At 51.2% G+C, this 19,685-nt stretch overlaps 1 protein-coding gene across 1 annotated transcript in view; it reads left to right on the top strand.

Moving 5' to 3' along the window:
• The window catches only part of SHC3 (SHC adaptor protein 3), an 89,644-nt gene that overhangs the window by 48,026 nt on the left and 21,933 nt on the right, over positions 1-19,685 (top strand). The window contains exons 3-8 of the mRNA XM_045083026.1: positions 1,438-1,501; positions 2,324-2,443; positions 4,496-4,549; positions 8,388-8,439; positions 11,833-11,959; positions 19,489-19,639. Of these exons, the coding sequence (XP_044938961.1) occupies positions 1,438-1,501; positions 2,324-2,443; positions 4,496-4,549; positions 8,388-8,439; positions 11,833-11,959; positions 19,489-19,639 (568 nt within the window). The remainder of the gene's footprint in view (positions 1-1,437; positions 1,502-2,323; positions 2,444-4,495; positions 4,550-8,387; positions 8,440-11,832; positions 11,960-19,488; positions 19,640-19,685) is intronic.

Here is a 19,685-nt window from a genome sequence, read left to right on the forward strand (position 1 = left end):
ACTTACGGGAAGCTTCCCGCCGGTGATGTCTTTCTGGCCTGCTGAGACCATCAGAGACTTGGCTGCTTGGCTTAGCCAAGTCTGTCACTTGATGTAATAAGCACAGTGCAGAGATGCGGTGAACTTTTTTTTTTTTTTTAATTAAACAGATAAAATATAGATGCTGGGGTTTATGTCGTCCTATAAAGAGACAGCTTGACCTTCTTCAACAGGAATTTACTTTTAGAAGGTACTTGGGTGATCATTTTGATAGAACCACAGTTGGAACGTTATTATAAAATAAATGACTAAGCATAAACATCAGAAACACTCATTCCTTTTAAATGAACTTTTTCTGAGTCTCGGTGACTCACTCTCCAGTCTTCATGGCATCTGAACTTCTAGAATAGTCTTTCCCCACCCCTGCAGTGAATCTAGCAGCAAAGATGAGGCTTACCTGAGTCTCCTACCTAATTTAACAAGGGCAGATTTCTCTTAAGACCATTGTCTTGTGGTGGCAATTCTTTTTCTAGGTGGTAGAAAATAATTTCCAGAAGTATGTAGCGTTGAAAGCTTGCAGCATGTTCCTGAAGACCCATTGTCTTGTCATTCGGTGTGTTCAGATCCCGGTTTATCTCTTACTATTTTGTCCTTTCCTCACGAGCAAGGGGAGGGGTTCACAGTCTCCCAGCTCCTTTCTGGGCTCCTGACTTCAGAGCCACCTCTGGTCTGTCTCTGTCACTCCCCACGGAGGCCAGCTCAGAGAGAGACCTGTTTGCTTTCACGAAAGCACCTGCCACCAGCCTCGTCCTCCCTCCGGTGGCACCCGTCCCCCACCTCCAGCATCTGGACCCGAGCAGCCTCCGTGTGGCACATTCCCTGCTCCCCACCTCTCAGGGTGTCTTGCCCCGGGAGACACCCGGGCCTCCCATCACGGCCCCTTGCCTCCATTCCTCAGGGGAGTGCCCAGCACGTAGTAGCTGCTCAGTAAACGCATGCTTGAGGGAGCTGCCCTGCACAGACCCCATGTCTGACCCAGCTGTGTCACACTGGAGCGCCTCCCCTCCTTCAGCCACGTTGGAACGATGCTGGCCCATTGCAGTGCTTGGTCAGGTCTGGGCCAGGACCGTGGCCTTGAAGGAAACACCAGGAGGCCGCATGTCCGGGTACCGGTTTATTAGATGGAATCCTAACCAAACGTACAACAGAGGGGTGTGGCCTCAGTTCTTGTCACACGGTCAGGATGCATCCCCAGCACCAGGAAGAGCACGGGTGCTGCCCGTCAGAGGTTCAAGATGACCTATTCATTCGAGGGGAACTGGGTGACCCCTGCAGGGCGGGGGGCTCTGTCTATGCCGGATGCACAGCAGATGTTTTCCCTGGGGACGTGCGCATGTGGTCTCTAGGTCACAGAATCCTGATTAACGTGACAAATGGCTCTCCTTCTGCCCCCTTAAGGGAAGCCATCAGCCGTGTGTGTGAAGCTGTCCCTGGCGCCAAAGGAGCCTTCAGGAAGAGAAAGGTACTGTGTCCCGTGTCTTCCCCCTGCGCGACACCGTTAGTCACACCCCACCCATCAGGGTCCCTTTCACCGCCTGGCTCTTGGCACTTCTAAACACAAGAACTTGGGGTCCCCTGCCATGGCCTTGGGTGTCACTGGCCAACCCAAGTCAGCACCCCAGTTGCACCCTGTGGGCCTAGCTCCGCAGAGCGTGATGACAGCAGCCGCGTGAGACAGGGCCCAGGCTGCTCGAGCGCTTATGGACCTGAATCCACTTCACTAGAGCGGCTTTTGTGATAGATGCCTGTGCTGTGCTGGGAGATGTAACCAGCGGCTCTTGGGGCCATGTAAGAAGCACCAGAAGTAGTGTTTGCCAGTTTCCATGGCATATGTAACCCCACCTGGCCGATTTCAAGCTCCAATGTGACATCCCTGAAGACGTGCTGCCTCACATCGACGCATGGGTTGCACCTGGTGTCCAGGGGCCGTAGACACGAACGCCAGAGCTCAACGATGCACGGGTCAGCTGCAGGCGCTGGTCTGTGGCACGTCCCCAGGCTCGGGAGGGACAGGAGACGTGTCCGCCTGCACTGATATCCCGCGAGGGTCTTCATCCTGGTGTGTGTGCTGGAGCAGTTACCGCTGCCTGCTGCGTGCTGCAGAACTCGTGCATCGGTGTGGGTCCCCTCCACACCCCAGCTCGTGCGTGGCACCGTCTCCTTCCCGAGCCTCTGAGCATCGAGGGGGCGGGAGGGTAGAGGTTTGGAGGTGCAGCCCACAGGAACCAAGAGAGGTCTCGACGACCGGAATCAAAACCTAAAACCCCACTGTTTGATTCCACAGCCTCCCAGCAAAATGCTGTCCAGCATCCTGGGCAAGACCAACCTCCAGTTTGCGGGGATGAGCATCTCGCTGACCGTATCGACCGCCAGCCTGAACCTGCGGACGCCCGACTCCAAACAGGTGTGTGGGCGCTCAATGCCCCGCCCCCAGCTCCCCAGCTTCACTTACTCGTCTGCCCCGCACCAGAGGTGTTGAGATAAAGCCTGGATCCAGCATCGAACCGAGAGGCAACGTCTGGGCTTTGTTTCGACGCCTCTCCGCGTTTGCCCTAGAGATGATCACCGTCTTTTCACACTGGTCCACCCACCGCTGCGATGACCGGCATCTAGTGGTGGGCTAGGAGGGTTCCGCAGGCTCAGCCTTTCTCTGGGGCTGTCTCGGGGCTGAGCACCTGCGACCCAGGCTGCAGAGGCCCTCGCTCTGCACAGCAGCGGAGGAAGGAGGGGCCCCTCGGCCCTGAACCACGCGTCCCTATTCACGCTTCCACGGTGCACGGCTGCTCCCAAGTTTCTAGGGATGCTCGGGCCATGCCCTCGGTCCTGTGGGACACGCCTCCTAGTCCCCTCTTCTCCCTCAGCCCTCCCTTACAAAAGCAGACTGAGGAAGAGCAGAAAGGATGGGGAGCTGGTTGGCCAGGTCCGGGTCACTGTCGGTGGAGGATGGTGGGGGCTGGGCTCAGAAGAGGGGGCACCCTCCCAGACGGCAGGACCGCGGCCCAGGATGGTTGGCGTGTCCCAGCCACATCCTCTGGCTCTCCCGTGGCGGAGTGCACACGGGCTGGCCTCACTGGGTGCTCCCCGCCCCGTGCAGAGCGACCATGAAAGGGCCCAGCGCTCCCCTCTGCAGAGCGCTCAGAGAGGTGAAGCACCAGAACCCCACGAGGATGGAAAAACCGCTCGCGGTTCACCACCTCCAGAGCTGTTGCTCTCCGTTTAATTTCCATCTCACCCCAAGGGCTGAGAACAGCCACACAGTAGCGGTCAGGCATCGTGGCGACCAAAAACGATTTCCCTTTCTTCCCGAGTCCTAACATCCATGTCAATTCCAAACCCCAGTATGAGAGCTGCCTCGTGAGCAAAAACGAAATACGCAAAGATCAACACCTTTTAGAAGTTTATCCTCTCTTGGGGATTGCTGCTGGTCGCTGCTGTCCTGGGGGCTCCTGCTGGGGGACAGGGGGCACGAGGGTCCCGGAAGGCTGCATGCGGCTGCAGGGGGTTAGACCAAGGGGGCTCTGCCGGGGACCGGGCCCAGCCTCCTGGTTTCTATCCAGTCATCTGCTCAGGTCTTTCTAGATCCCAAGCGGTTTTGCAAGTGCCAACAGCCCAAGGAGGCATTTTAAACTGTCTGATTTTCTCTCAGCGCAGTCATTGTCTTGGTTCGAGAGTTACAGGAGTGTGGCGGGGAGGCCCCCGGGACGGTGGGGTGTCGTCTCTGTAACTTCCCCCTGCCTGCCGCGGGGAGCCGTCCAGAGACAACGCTGGCCTGGCGGGGCTGGGGTTGGGGGCAGGACCACTCTTCCCACCCCTGGAATTCACTTCAGGGTCATTACATTGTCTTCCAAATGATAAAAATAGTGATAAGAACAGCAGGGAAAATGGACGTAGCTTTTTCAATTTAGGGCAGCTTCTAATTTCCTCAGTGTGTCCTGAAGCCCACCGCGAGCTGCCCTTGACGATGCTCATGGGGATGTCCCCGTTTAACATTAATTTGGAATGTCCTCGCTGGCCTTCCAATCGATCCCACTGATTCCTGGAGTGCCCAGGACGGTCCCACGTTTGACGCAGGCTGTCTGATTGGTACACACGTGGGATTCAAGCCGGTGACAGGTTCCCCTCTGTGCTTACCGCGGGTCTGGGCGGCAGGCCGCGTGGGTCTCTGAAGACAGACACTGCACCGTGCATGTGTCTCGGTGTGGGGGTCGGAGACCCCCATGTGTGGTCCCAGTGCTGCCCACGGTCCGCTGTCGCCCCTGGGCCTCGGGCTCCCCGTCCGTGAAGTGGGCACCCCTCCTTCCTCCCTTGAGGGCTGCCGTCAGACGCACGTGACCTGGTTCTGGCGGAGTGGCCGGACCAGCAGCAGCTGTGTTGGGAAAAGCCCACTACAGGGGAGCCGCTGACCAGAGCTGTGGGCCAGGTGCTGACCACGTGTCTCGTTTCTCGTTCTGGGCAGATCATTGCGAACCACCACATGCAGTCCATCTCCTTCGCGTCAGGGGGAGACCCGGTAAGTGCCCGCACTGGGAATGCCCCAGAAGGGGCCTAGCTTCAAGGGGTGCCTCTTAGCACACGCCTGGGAAGGGTAACTGGCATGCCTGATGCCCCCTCCTGATGCCATAAGCTTTTCTCGACAACCACCAATTTTCATTTCATCAGCCCAAAGCTGTCAAAAATCCTCCACATGTTGGCTTTGTGAGGGTTTTCTGAAGAGCTCATGGGACCAGACCCAGGCTCCAAGTCCTCAGGGTTTCCCGTCTGTGGACTGCGAGTCCTGCCTCGTTCCTTTTTCTCTGTTGGGCCTCCTCGAGGGCCTTCTGATTTCCTATCTGAAGTCAACTGGAAGGCTGTGAATTTACTTAGTCTGGTTTATTCATAGATGTTTGGAATTAGAATTTTTCTCCCCAAATTTAATGCTGTCATCTTACTGGTTTGCTTTGCCAGCAGGGAAGGAGGCAGAGAGAGAGAGAGAGAGAGAGAGAGCAGGATGAGAATGTTCTATTTTTGTATTGCTTCTCTCATTCAGAAGGTGGGGTCACAAGGGAATTGGCTCCCTACATTTGGTCAGGAGCACTACGAGGTGGTGTCCCCGCTCAGTTTCGGGGTCATCAGAAAGCCTCCACTTCCTTCTTCTCCTCCTCCTCCTCTTCCTCCCCCAGAGCCAGCATCGGCTCTAATCGACTTACAGGTGCTCTAACTGCTGGCCCAATATGATGCTGGAGGACCCAGTTTCTGAAATTTGGGAGGCAACCCAGCTTGAAAAGTAAGAGGAAGAAAGAGAACACAGCTGCGGCAACAGATTCTCCCAAGAGCTTGTCTTAAACCTCGTCTAATGCCAATATCAGAAGTGGACACAAAGAGATGGAAAATTCTGGAAGCCAAATACTCTGGCTTGTGTTAACGCTGTGTCGCTCTCCAGGACGGACACAGGCCTGTGAACTGCTTTCGTATTTCCTCATCATCTCATCATTTAAAAGAAAAAAAAAAAAGGAAGCATTCAGTGACGCTTAAAGAAATTCATAACATTTTTATATTTTTTTCTGATGCAGAAAATGTCACTAGGAGGACCAGAAACCCAGTTACGTTCCACTGTAACCGATCAAATCCATGTCCGTGCTGTGCTTGAGTTCCCACTCCAGACCAGCTTGTCGCCATTATAATTGGTGGATGTTTGAATAAAACTAACAATTCCAAGTTGTATTCCTGGTTTGGCCACTAAGTGTGTATCTGTTTACTACTTTGTGCTTTGGTTTACCCAGTAAGGAAATAGCATTTTGAAATATCAAATAAGACAGTGAAAATGCTGTTAATCCAAATGCCCCAAGAAGTGCACTAGAATTTAATCTACTGTGATTAACAGTGTTCCAAGGCCCCTGAGGAGTGTCAGAATGCCGGCCGGGCTCAGAAAGTCTAGGGGAGCAGGAACAGGGACAGGATGGGCACAGGACAGGCACCTGGAAACCCCATCTCAGAACCTGGGGTGTTCAGTGTGTGGCTGTGTGATGTCTAGAAAAATGTTCTGAATAACAATACACACCCTCCGCACAGCGTGCCAGAAAATGATCAATATTGACATTAGAAGACCTTTGCTCTGGGTTCACCACGAACCAGCTGAGGGACGGGACACATGTCCCAGCTCTTTCCTGGCCTTCCTTCCCCAGAGCAGCATGTCTCGGACTGGAGTAAGGATCTCAAAAGAAGAATTTCCTTGCAAATGCCACGAGTGCTGACTCCAATTGATTTTGTTACCCAAATATGCACAAATATAAATCCAGTATTGATTCCTGTTTCGACTTCTTGTTGAGCCCTAAACCCCAATCCAGTTCACTTTTAATACTGATAAACACAATAAAGCCGACAACATTCAAAGTTACATCAATTTGCTCTGATGGATGGTTTTGCTGACGCCGGCTCTCTGCTCTCAGCGTGCCTCTCAAACCGGCCACCACAGTGCAGGATCCTTCAAGGTCAGCAGCTCTCCACTACCTCGGCCGCCTGGATGACTCAGTTCTTCCACTGATATATTCTGTTCAAGCAAGCCCTTGAGTGATACATCATGATGAGTAAATGTGACATTCATTGCTCGAGTTGGGGCAAAAGCATCTAGTCTGAGTGTTCTTTTTTCTCTAGTTCTTTACAAACCTGGCACCTGTAATATCGGAAACCCGACAGACAACCTTGGCACTGACATCGCACACAGAACTGACACCACAGTGGTCATTCGGACGGTCCTGGATATTCTTGTATTAATTTTTCAGATGACCATGAAAATGAAAACACGAATCTAAAAAAACTCTGATGCCTTCTCAAACAAGGGGAAATGTGCCTGCCCCGCTTTAGGGTTCCACGGATCTCAAACTGAGAACACGAGTGCTGTCCTAGGACCCTTTGCGACAGTTAGCCCCTGAACCCAGGAAGAGCATCTGTGGCTCCGAGCTGCAGATGACTTCAGATCCTGACCAGATCTTCCTGGACAGAAATGACCAGAAGCCATGTCCACATCCTTTCCAGCTCCGTCTATGGATATACCAGTGGGCAGAGCAGGCGGATGGAACAGTGTAGGCAGGCTGCACGCCACAGGGACCCCGGGCTGCAGCCCGTCATGTCAGTGGCTGCCGGGAGAGCCTTCACTGTGAACTCTGGGAAACGGCGTGTGGACAGGGCCCAGCACCTGGCGCCACCCGCCGTGGGGGCTCGTCACCCTGCACGCCCTCACTCGCTCTGTCCTCACCCCTCCCGTCAGAGCATGTTTCTGGAGCACCGCAGAGAGAGGGAAGGCAGGGTGTCCTGCCCACGGAGAGAAATAACGGAGGAGCTCACGACACAGAATCTGTCAGATGCTGAACTCAGCGGGAGCTCATGGTTAACTCTGGCACCTTCGAAGCAGTGACATTTGGGAAGTATCTGCCAGATGGGTGAACCTTTACCAGTTGCCCCCCTGAGACTTCTTTGAATGGTGCAAATGTCACCTTTGCAGGGAAGACTTTTCTGTTTTGAAGAATGAAGAGAATTTATGTTTCCTCAGCTGGTTTAGAACCGAAAACCCCTGTGGCGGCCCCAGCCCATTTCTGAGTCCAGAGGGTCCTCCGTGCTGCTAAGCAGACTTGAGTGTCCCCTGGAGCAGCCAGACTACTCCACAGAGCTCGTGTGTTGGACCGTCTTAAAAGGATTCAAATTACTGCTCTGGTCTGGGAGGAAAAGAGCTGTCACATCTCGTCCACCCCCGAAGGCATTGGCTGCCAACTCCTGCGTTCCCCGTGGCCTCTAGCCCAGCAACACCAGCATCAGCTGGAAATTTGTCAGAAATGCACATTTGGGGTCTCACTTCAGACCCACAGAATCAGAAACCTTGAGGCGGGCCCCGCAGTCTGTTTTCACGAGCCCCAGGACAGAGGCCGCGGCCAGGTTGGACCGAGGACGGCCGCTGGGCAGAGCTGAGGGCCGGGCTTGTCAGCCCCCATCAGAGCAGAACAATCCGGGGAGCCTCAGACCTTCTTCTCATCCAGTCTAGTTAGGTCAGCTTATCTGGAGTTGGGCCTCGGACATCAGTGTTGTTAGAGCCCCTTGGGGGTCCAACACACCGAGAACGGGGTCCCGCCCGTCAAGTCCCTGCTGCCGGAGGTCGGGCACGGACAGCAGCATCAGCACCAGCGCGAGCTGGGGTGGCCGGCAGAAGCTCAGGCCCCGGCGGCACCTGCCGCGTCAGACTCCCCGTCTCAGGAGGTCCGGGGATTCTTGCCCACGGACGCGGGAGGAACGCGCCTGACCAGGCTGTTTGCGTCCTGAGCTGATCTGTGCGTTGTGTCTGGCTGTGACTAGTGACGGGGTGTCTCGTTTCTCTTTGACAGGACACAACCGACTACGTGGCGTATGTGGCGAAGGACCCCGTTAATCGCAGAGGTAAGCGGCGCCCGAGGCTCGCGGTCTCTTGCTCACATGCGGCCCGGCCTGATGCAGGGCACCAGGTGTTCCTCATCACGTCCACATCCTTCGCCAACGCGACCGTGCGTCCCGGTGTGCTACTACTGACAGCGGAGGTTTGTGGGCAGTCCGGGGTGGCAGCTAAGTGGCCGGGCTGGGAGGCCCTGGACGACCGTGAGCTCAAACGCAGCTGCTCGCAGAGGGCGCGCCTGGACTGCACATCACAGATCCCACTCAGGCCGTGAACCAGGCGGCCTCCGTGACCCCGGAGCCCCTCCACAGCCCACCTGACCTCCTGCCCAGCTCCAGGTCCAGCTCCGTGGCCAACTCCGCCATCCCAGAAGCTTCCATGGCCCTGCACAGTCCTGGGGCTCAGGGGCGAAGCTCACTTGCTGTCCTCTCACAGCCCGCAAGGCTGCCAGGGCCTCGGACGCAGGCTGGACGGGGGGTCTGAGGCGTCTGAGCACCTTCCATCCTCCTAGACCCTTTATTCCTAGACCCTGCCTCCACCCCCACAACCCCACTCCTTCTATCAAAGCCAAGCCCCATCCATGGGTGCGAGCGGCCTGGGGGCAGGCTGAGCCCCCGCGCTACCCCTGAACACGGGTCATCCCACAGCCCACGCGCAGAACCGGCGGAGGAAGGTCACAGCTGGTGTTTGTAGCAGTAGAAAGGGGGCTTCCTCACTGCGCCCGGGGTCCCCTCTCCTCCCCCCCGACCCCGGGTACCACCTGGTAATAATGGCTCCCAGTTTGCTTTGCAGGACTTCTATCTACGCACATACACATACATTCTCTAGTGGTCAAACTCCAGTGCGAGTGAGAGCCTAGCATTCCGGTCGGCCCCTCCCGCATGCTGTGTCTTGGACACGTTTCCACGACAGCCCACAGGGAACAGGTTACGCCCTAGGACGAGACGCTTCTGCCAGGTGCACCGACCCCCGGGGGTCCGCGTACAGACTCCTTCCCTGTTCTTATCCCCGATGTAGGGCGGCCCCTTCTAGAGGCATTTGAGGGAGGTTTGCTGGTGGGTAGGACAGTGTACCTTTCAAGTCACCACCTAGTCAGGCTGTAAAAATCTGCATTCCCCTCTAAGTGCGTGAGGGTGGTTTTCCATCCGGCCTCCTCCGGCCCTGGGTTAGTCCGCAGAGGCGTGGCAGGGCTACCTGCCTTCCTCCAAGTCAGAGATGACGGGATCTTACAGAGTTAGCCTTCCTCTGTCGCAGGTGTAGGTGTCCGGGGGGGGCCATAGGTGAGTGCGATTCTCAGTTCTGAACCACAAAGCTTTGTGCTCAGACGAGGAGGAGGTATGGGTGGTCCTGATGAGCCCCCCGAGGGGAGCCGGCCCCGAGACCCCTCGCCGAGCCATGGAGCCCACACCTCTTGGCCTTGCCGCGGCTTCTCTGTGCTTGGGGGAGGGCGCCTCACTAGCCTGCTCCTCCCCGGACAGGCTGCCTTACTGGTTCACTGAGGCTCCTGCTCAGTCCGCCATAACCCGGGCCAGGAGACCCGAGCGCAAGGTGCTGGAAGGGCCCCTTCCGAGGCCTCGAGGGGGACCCTTCCGGCCCGGCCTAGCTCCTGGAGGTGCCCTGGCCAGGCTGGACATCCAGGCTGGTGGCCGGGTGGCCCCAGCAGCCAGTCTTCACACGGCTTCTGCCCTGAGCGCGTGTCCATCTGCACCTGGCCATCTGCTTCTAAGGTTTCTGGTTACCCTGGGTTAGGCACCGCCCATCTTCCAGCGTGACCTCGGCTCCATGGCAGTGAAGTGTCTGCCTCTCAGACAGGTGTGAGATGACTTTCTAAGAGTGGCGAGCCCGCCTCGGGGGCCAGGAGGCTCAGCGCACTCCTCATCTGTGCGGGGGAGCTGGACCTCGAGCCCGCACACACCCCTGATCTAGAACACTGAGCAAGGTGGAGGATGCGGAGTCCCCAGACAACAGCGTTGGCCCGAAACGGGGCTGGAGTGCTGGGGGTGTGTGTGGCTCCCTGGCGAGGGCTCACTAGTTCAGGGCTCCTCCCAGGGAGCGCAGAGAGGGAGCAGAGCCCGGAGACGTGGCCTGGGTCCGCATCAGCAGGCTCTGCCGCCCCCTTGTACCTGCACGACAGGCCCTCAGCCAGCAGGGCTCTGCCCCCACAGCTCTGCCCCTTGCACATGTCCCCGGAACCAACTTAAAGAGGGCTGCGCCCAGGCTTCGGGCTCCATGCCGGGTAGACAGGTGTAAACTAGCGGACCCCCCAGGTGGATCCGGCCTCGAGGCCTCCTCGAGGCCCTGAGCTGGGGCGGCTTGGGGACTCAGAGCCTCCTGTGCCCTGGGCACACACACCCGTCCTTCACTTCACCATGGCTGCTGCTCTGCTTTTCAGAAGGAGGGGAAGCTGCTGGGTTTTGACCCTTCCCCAGCCTGCCCATCTCCAAAGTGCCGACCTGGCAGCGGGTGCAGACCGGATGTGGGCGTGTTTGGCTGGGAACGGGCAGGTGGCGACCAGGGTGTCCCCCCACTCCCACCTGGGCCCCTGCCTCCTTATGGGCAGGAGGGCACCTGCACTCACACCGCGTCATGCACAACCATGTGCCTCCAATAGCAACGTAATACGGCCTTGCTCTGTGTATCTAGGTTGATGTTTAATAAAAACCAATATCAACAATAAAAAAAAATAATAGCAATAATCAACAATAAAAATACAACCAGCATCTGTGTCCTTGGGACACACGTCTTGGCCATCCCCAGCGTTCTCAGGGGCTTGCACTGCGATTTGGAGCCGCTATACCGTCATGCCGCTCTTTCCAAGGTATCCTGTGTCCTCAGGGCACCCCCTCCCGCCTGGGGGTAAAGAGAAGCCTGAGGCTCCCAGGACTGGCAGCCGCTGTCCGGAAGCTGTCTGGGGGAGCTCCACCGAGCCCGGCTGGCTTTGTGCAGCCAGAAGACAGTTTGGTGGTGTCGCGGGTGCAGGGACAGTTGCCCCTGTGCAATGCTTAGGTCTCGCTCTTCGAGAGCTGGGTTAGGTCCAATCCCAGGGCCATGGGGCCCTGGCAGGCCTTGCTTCTTGTTAGATCAGGTTCTCTAACCCATCAACGTTTCCTTCCAAATCCTGGTTCTCTCTGCTGGGCTCTGAGTTGGTATTTTATAGACTGTTAAGAAATTCTTAAGAGCAATCCATATGAAATTTAAAATATTAAAATGTGTTTACAAATAGAACCATTAGTTTAGGGGAGCAGAGCCTTTAAGAGAGGCATCCCCGTGCTGGCATCTTATAGCAGTGGCATGGGGACCAGGTGTGCTGTGGGACCATCCGTGAGGGACATGCACCCCTCGTGTGGGCAAGCCTGGTGGCCCCGGTGTCTCTGAAAAGCCTGTGCCACTTGTGTCCACAGCGTGTCACATTCTGGAGTGCTGCGACGGGCTGGCCCAGGATGTCATTGGCTCCATCGGACAGGCCTTCGAACTCCGCTTTAAGCAATATTTGCAGTGTCCTTCCAAGGTGCCTGCGTTCCACGGCCGGTGAGTAGTGCTGTGACCCCCTTCGCAGCGGCCTTTCTGTATTTTACAAACTTTCCTCTCGACATCACTCGAGAGAATATCACAAGACGACCTCCACAGGGTGTGGTCTGGGCACACATGGTGAGTCACAGGGCCCCAGGCTCGGAGGCACCTGGCGGGGCCAGGCTGCGGCTCAGGAGCCCCACAGATGGAGGCCGACATATGGGCGATGCTGTGAATGTTGAGGAAAACATTTTCTAGAAACTATAGAGACGGTAGCCAAGGTTACAGGAATGCATTGTAATAGGTTTTGTGCCATTTCCTCTGCAACCAGCTAAGGGTCCTGTGTGTTTCCTCCTTGGGTCTGCATGGCACAGGTGTGACACATGCCTTGTCCTCGCTGTCGTAGTTCGCATGGCCATGACGCGCGGCCCCACCTCGAGGCCCTGAGCTGGGGCGGCTTGGGGAGTCAGAGCCTCCTGTGCCCTGGGCACACACACCCATAGCCAGGATGAGCCTCGGCAGCTCTCTCTGTGGGACTGGCAGAGCCTGACACTCATGTCTGATGAAAGATTAAACATGAGGAGTAAACCTTCTCCTTGGGAGAGGTACCACCGAGCTCCAGGGACAGAAGAACGTTCAGTGCAGCATAAAAACATCCAGAGAAAGTGACGGGGTGATGGTGATGGTCTGTCCTTGATTGGGCTTGCCTCCTGAAAGCCTCTTCTGATGCTGTGCTCACCATCCATGAAATCTTATTTCTCCTGAATTTGTTTTCCACTTTTGCTCCAACGTCTGCAGCCCCATTTTCTGGCTTCCTCGTGAAGGCAGCGTCGACTTTTACCTTCTTTATGACGAAGGCTCCTCTCTTCCCTCTGAGCTTGCTGCCTTTCGTGACTGATGCTTTTTTTTTTTTTTTAAAGATTTTATTTATTTATTTGACAGAGAGAGAGAGATCACATGTAGGCAGAGAGGCAGGCAGAGAGAGGGGAAAGCAGGACCCTGAGATCATGACCTGAGCCGAAGGCAGAGGCTTAACCCACTGAGCCACTCAGATGCCTATGACGGACGCTTTTAATCCATCCTCTTATCTCCTGGGAAGTGGCTTTTAAGACACCCGTTGGGGACATGCCTGGTAAGACCCCAATTTTTCCCAATTGGTGAATTCCATGTCCCAGAATTCAGACGCATCTGTGTGCAGAGAGTGGGGACAGAACGTGGCCGACTGTGTTTTTATACTCTTTACACACACCCACCTATCCATTAACTGCGCACACTGAGTAGAAATCTGATAGTTCCCATCCTCTTCTGTCGACTTTAAGTTTTCCATACAATGGGATGTAGTCATTCAAGTAGATCGGTGTATGTGTGTCACCAGAATAAACCTAAAAAATCTTAAAAGGAGTGAAAAAGGAAACATTTGTGGAAGTTTTAAAACCATAAATAAAATTGTGCCTGTAGTTTATGGATAAAAGCGTGTGTATGAAGAGTACAAAAGCGTGTAAGATTATTACATACCCATCATACAGCATCTGAGGACCAGGTGGTGATGGGCGCGATTTAACTCTGTCCGGTGGCCCCTCCCTGACACTTCACAGTGAAAATATTCCAACGTCCAGAAAGAATTTTACAGTGAACATCTCCCAGATTCCACTATTCACATCTTACTATTAATTTGGTATATCCATCCTTCCAAAGTAAGTTTAATACATTTTATTTCTTTTTTTTAAAAAGGAAGCAAACAGAGCAAAATGTTCACACTTGTTTAATCTCCATGGTGGAGATGTATCTTTTATATTAATTACTATGCTTTTCTGTACTTTGGAAATGTTGCATCAAAGTCAAATAAATAAATGAAAAACAGGTACAAAAATATGTGTGGGAGTTGCCTTGCTTCTCTGGGTACGTACTGAAGGTAGGAATTTTGTATAGAATTTTTTTATATTGAGTTTGAAAAAGTTTTGGGGAAAGACAGTGAAGTAGATGCGCGCTTGTCCGTGGCGAAGGCTTCGACTCCAAACACAAGTACGGGCAGACCATTTCTAAAGCAGACAGGAACCAGGGGACCCGACTGACACCCACGTGACCTCATCTGACAAGCTACTGGTCACATCCACTGAACAGGTCTGAGAGCACAGGAGAGGTGGGGACACTACTTTTGTTCTAGCTGGGGACAGCCGGCATTGTGTCCCATCCAGGGATCTGACTCTAGGGGGCACTGGCTTGTTTTTCTCCTGATCTGCCAAGATCCCAGCGATCAGTAGCACAGAGGCTTCTGTTGGTGGGGAGTGCTCCTTGGGTTTTCATCTCACTCCCTCAAGCCAAGTCTCTCCATCTTGGTTAATAAGAGCGAGAGGTATGAGAATTTGGTGCATCGAGCTCCTTCGCCCACACGGCTTGGAGCGGAGACATGGACAGATGGGCGTGGAGGGAGTGAGGCAGTGTTAGGGCCCACCAGGCTGCCCCGAATATCTCAGTAACATGTTCGCAGCACACGATTCGCCTTTCTTCTCTTGCGGCTGGTGAGTGGATGGCTTTTTTTGTGAATTATTTCTTGCTCATTGTATTCATTATTGGGGGAGAGACTCTCATTTGGATTCAGCACCCATTTCCAGCTGGAAATCAAAAATAGTTCTTTCAAATGAATGGGGATTTTTTTTTGGTGTGGTCTGATTTTCCTTGGGAGATTTTTTTTTTTCCCCTGTGATGTTTCTTATGGAAATCCAAGGTCATTTTCAACACAAAACCAGAGAAGACCATGACAAACAATTCAAATGTAGCTAATGCTCCCTGTTCTGCTTTTAAAAATTAATATATAATTCATCTGTGATAAAACACAAATAAAACTCTTGGGTAGAACTCTTGGAAAGCATCTGATTTGGTGGCACTTCACATGTTCAGAGACGAGCGCATGTCCGTCACGTCCGGCCAGGACCAGTCGCCTCCATTTCCTCCTCTTTCTCCCCCTTCTCCCCGGGCAACCGCTCATCTTTCTGTCTTCGTGGATTTGCCAGTTTGGGGCATTTTGTATAAATGGAATCATACAGAGTTCCGTGAGTGGCTTCCTTCCCTTGGGAGGATGTTTTCCAGATCCGTCCACGTTGTAGAATTGACGAGCACAGCCCTTGTTGGGGCTAAATAACCCTCCCCCGGCCCCCTCTACCTCCTCTGGGACGGCCATTCTTCATTTTGTCCCCATTGTCCAGGCTCACCCCTTCGCTCGGGTGAGTGATGCTGCTGTGACGCTGTGCACAGTCCCCGTGTGGACAGCGTGCTCAGCGCTCCAGGTGAACACCAGGGGCTGCCGTGGCTGGATCACGTGGTAACTTTATGCTAACCTCTTTGAGAAACTGCCAACTTTTCCCCAAAGCGACTGTAGCTTTTTATACCTCGACCAGCCAAGTGTGAGGGCTCCAATTTCTCTACGTCATTTTGATTACAGCTATCCTACCTTCCCCTGACTGTGATTTTCTTTTATTTTTTTTCTTTTAAAGATTTTATTTATTTATTTGACAGACAGAGATGACAAGTAGGCAGAGAGGCAGGCGGGGTGGGGTAGAGGGGGGAGCAGGCCCCCTGCTGAGCAGAGAGCCCAATGCGGGGCTTGATCCCAGGACCCCAGGATCATGACCTGAGCCGAAGGCAGAGGCTCAACCCACTGAGCCACCCAGGAGCCCCTGGCTGTGATTTTCATTAGCATTTCCCTGATGACCAATGATTAAGTCATTTTCATGTGCTTATTGCCTATTTCTGTATCTTCTTTGGAAAAATTCCTGCTCAGATCTGTAGCCCATTTATTGATGTAGGAGTTCTTCATATATTCTGGATACTAGTCCCTTTCCAGATATATGATCAACAAGTATTTTCTCCCATTTCCTGTGTTGTCTTTTGTTTTCTTGAGTGTCCTTTAAAGTACAAGGTTTTTAATTTTGATGAACTCCAGTTTGCTTATTTTCTTTCTTCGGTTGCTTTTGTTTTTGGGGTCATGGGTAAGAAACCATTGCCTAGTCCACAACAGCCAAAATATGAAAAGAGCCCCGATGTCCATTGACAGATGACAGATAAAGAAGATACACATACACACACGCACACAGAGGAATATTACTCAGCCATCTAAAAGAATAAAATCTAGTCATTTGCAGTGATATGGATGGAACTAGAGAGGATTATGCTAAATGAAATATGTCAGAGAAAGACAAATGCTGTATGATTTTACTCATATGTGAAATTTAAGAACAAAACAGATGAACATAGGGGAAGCGAAGGAGAAATAAAATAAGATAAAAACAGAGAGGAAGACAAACCATAAGAGACTCTGAACTCTAGGAAATAAAGTGAAGGTCTGGAGGGGAGGTGGGGGATGGTATGACTTGGTGATGGGCATTAAGGCGGGCATGAGATGGAAAGAGCATTGCGTATTGTATCACTGAACTCTTCCTTTGAAACTAATAATACACTAGATGTTAAACAAATTTAATTAAGTAAGAAATTTAAAAAAATAAATGATGAGGTTAGTTGGCACAAAAGAAGAAACAATTGCCTTATGCAAGGTTACAAAAATTTTTACCCATGTTTTCTTCTGTGTTTTACTTCAGTGCCTTTTAATTTCTTCTTATTATATAATTTCCTTGGCTGGAATCTCCAGTATAAGGGTGACTAGAAGTAGGGAGAGGGGACATTCTTATCCTGTCCTGCCCTTAGGAAGAAAACACCACACCCAGTCTGTCACCATTAACCACTGGTTAGCTATGGACTTCTCACATGGCCTTTATTGTGAAAATGTCCCTTTATTCAAAGTTTATTGAGTATCTTTGTCATGCAAAGATGTTGGATTTTGTCAAATGCTTTTTCTGTGTCTATTGAGATAAGTATTTGGTATTTGTTTTTATCCTATTGATATGATATATTACAACAGTTGACTTTGAAATGTTGAACCAATCTTGCATCACTGGGATAAATCCCACTTAGTTATGGTGTATAGTTCTTTCTATATTTTATTGGGTTTAGTTTTTATTTTGTTAAGGAATTTTTTCCATCAATTTTCATAACAGTTATTGGTCTACAGCTTTCTTTTCTTGTAATAACTTTGTCTGGTTTTGGTCTCATAATACTGGCCTCATAGATTGAGTTTGGAGATATTCCTTCCTTTTGTATTTTTCAGAAGAGTTATAAAGAATTGCTGTTAACTCTTTTTTGCATGTTTGATAGAATTCACGAGGAAGCCATGATGCAGAGCTTTTCTTGGAGTATGAGGTTTTTTTAAATTGTCACTAATTCAGTCTCTTTCCAGGTCTATTTAGATTTTCTATTTCTTCCCTAGTAAGTTTTGGTAGTTTGAGTCTTGGTAGGAATTTTTCTATTTCGTCTAGGTCATCTAATTGGTGTAGTTACCTGTAGTTCTTGCATCTTGTGTTTTAAGTTTGCCTGTGTTTAACTTTGCTGATGTTGTCTGTTTGCTCGTATAGATATGTGTTTCTGTTTAGTGCTGGATTTCAGCCTGAAGTACCTCCTTTAGCATCTCTTATAGGAAAGATCTGCTGTAATGAATTTTCTTTGGTTTTTATCTGGGAATGTCTTAATTTTTGCTTCATTTTCAAAAGGTAATTTTACTGGATATAGATTTCTTGCTACACAGTATTTCTTTCTGTACTTTGACTATGCCTTCCCATTGTCTTCTGGCCTCAGTTATTTCTGAAGAGAAATTAGTTGTAATATTAGTGGGAATCTCTTGCATGTGATGAGTGGCCTCTCTCTTGCTGCTTTCAAGTTTCTCTCTTTTTGGCTTTAAACAGCTTGATTATGATGTGTTAAGGTATGGAGCTTTTAAAGTTTATCCTTTCTGGGGTATTTTTTCTGTTTTTAGCTCCTTGGATGTGTAAATCAATTATTTTAATTAAATTTGACAAGTTTCTGGCCCTGAAGTCTTCATGTGTCTCCTTCCAGCCCCTTTCCATCCCTTCTCTTTTGGGAATCTGTCATGTGTATGTTGGTTTGCTTCATGAGGTCCATAAGTCTCTGAGGCTCTGTTCATTTTCTTTAGTTCTTTTTTCTTTCTGTTTCTGTGATTTGATAGTCTTAAGTGACCTATCTTTAAGTTCTGTCATTTTTTCTTCAGTCTGTTCACACCTGTTTTGAGCTCCTCTATGAATTTTTTTAAAATAAAGACTTTATTTATTTATTTATTTGACACACAGAGATCACAAGTAGGCAGAGAGGCAGGCAGAGAGAGAGGAGTAAGCAGGCTCCCCGCTGAGCAGAGAGCCCCATGCGGGGCTCGATTCCATATGACACTGACAACTCTGTTTGGTTTCCTTATTAGTTAGCTAATGGTTAGAGATGTCCTTCAATGCTTGGGACCATTAAGTCTCCCCATATTTGCTGAGGACCGTTTGTGTATCGGGGCACTCCTCAACATTCAGCCAAGCTGTTGGCAACTCTCCTTCACCCTCTACTTCCTGCTTATGCAGGCTTCAACCAGAGGTGAGAACTAAGACCTTTTCACATTTTCCCTAAGCAGGCACACAACCCAGATCTCGAATACAGTATTACACAAACATGTGGTCTTCTTTACTTCCAGAAACACACTGAAGCTTATCAAAGTCCCTATGGACATCCTGTTGCCCATATTTTCCTTCTAAGCTTTTCCATAGCCCTCTCTTTGTTACCTACTGGTTTGTTATAATACCAAATGTTCTCCACTGCTTCAGGAAGCCACGATGTTGGACACTAGCCTCCAGTTGTTTTTTACAAAGCCACTGGGGAAGAGACTTTTTCCCCTGGACAAGTTCTGAATCAGGTCAAATAAAGACAGCCTTGGAATGGGGTCTTTTAGGGAATGACCAGACAGGTCAGATTCTCTGGAATGGGGGCTTTGAAAGAGACTCAGTGATGTTTGGTCCCCTCCTATGATGGCCAGGCTGCTGGTCATCACTCTGATTGTGGGCTGTTGGTTTTCAAGCCTACCGTGGAGACAGGAATAGGGCAAGTTAAAATTCTTGTGGCATTTTGTTGTTATAGCTGTTTGCTTAAAACACACACACACACACACACACACACACACAGAAGTTTGCTGCAAACTTCTGATTAATTTTCAGGGTTCTGAAAAAGTTGACCCTGAAAAAAAATTTTTTTGCTAGTTTCCTATTTGTTTTATGGAAGAGATAATTTTCAGAGATTTTTCACTCTGTCATTTTTTCTTGTGTCACTAAAATCTCCACTTTTTAGTTGATTTTGCTTTGACTTACTGAAATGAATGTTCTTGAGGATCTGGTTATCTCTAGCTATAAACCTTTTCTTTCCTAATTAAATGTCCTTTTGAGAAAGGAGTTCTTCCCTGTTTCAAATACGGCTGAAATTTTTCAGAAGGTTGAACTGCAAATAAGGCGGAAGTATCCGGCCAAACCATTCATCTGCTTTTCAGGGTTGAGATCTAGATAGTGAGGAGACAGTCACTAACTCTCTTGTCTGGGATAGCAGGTCCTCCCATTAGATCTCATTTTGAAGACAAGCTCAACTTTTGGCTAAAGCTCTGGAAAATCCTCTTCTAACAGAATGCAGAGTCTGGATGAGCCGTGGACTGAAGAGGAGGGGGATGGCTTGGACCACCCATACTACAACAACATCCCGAGCAAGACACCTCCTCCAGGGGGCTTCGCGGATGTGCGGCTGCAGGCCAGACCCCATGGCCCCGACACAGCCCAGGTAAGTCCTGGACCCCGACCTGGGTCGTGGCCGCCTGAGCTTTACT

Source organism: Mustela putorius, unplaced genomic scaffold (genome assembly GCF_011764305.1).
Source record: "Mustela putorius furo isolate JIRA1106 unplaced genomic scaffold, ASM1176430v1.1 tig00000680_pilon_pilon_pilon, whole genome shotgun sequence".
NCBI classification, from domain to species: domain Eukaryota; kingdom Metazoa; phylum Chordata; class Mammalia; order Carnivora; family Mustelidae; genus Mustela; species Mustela putorius.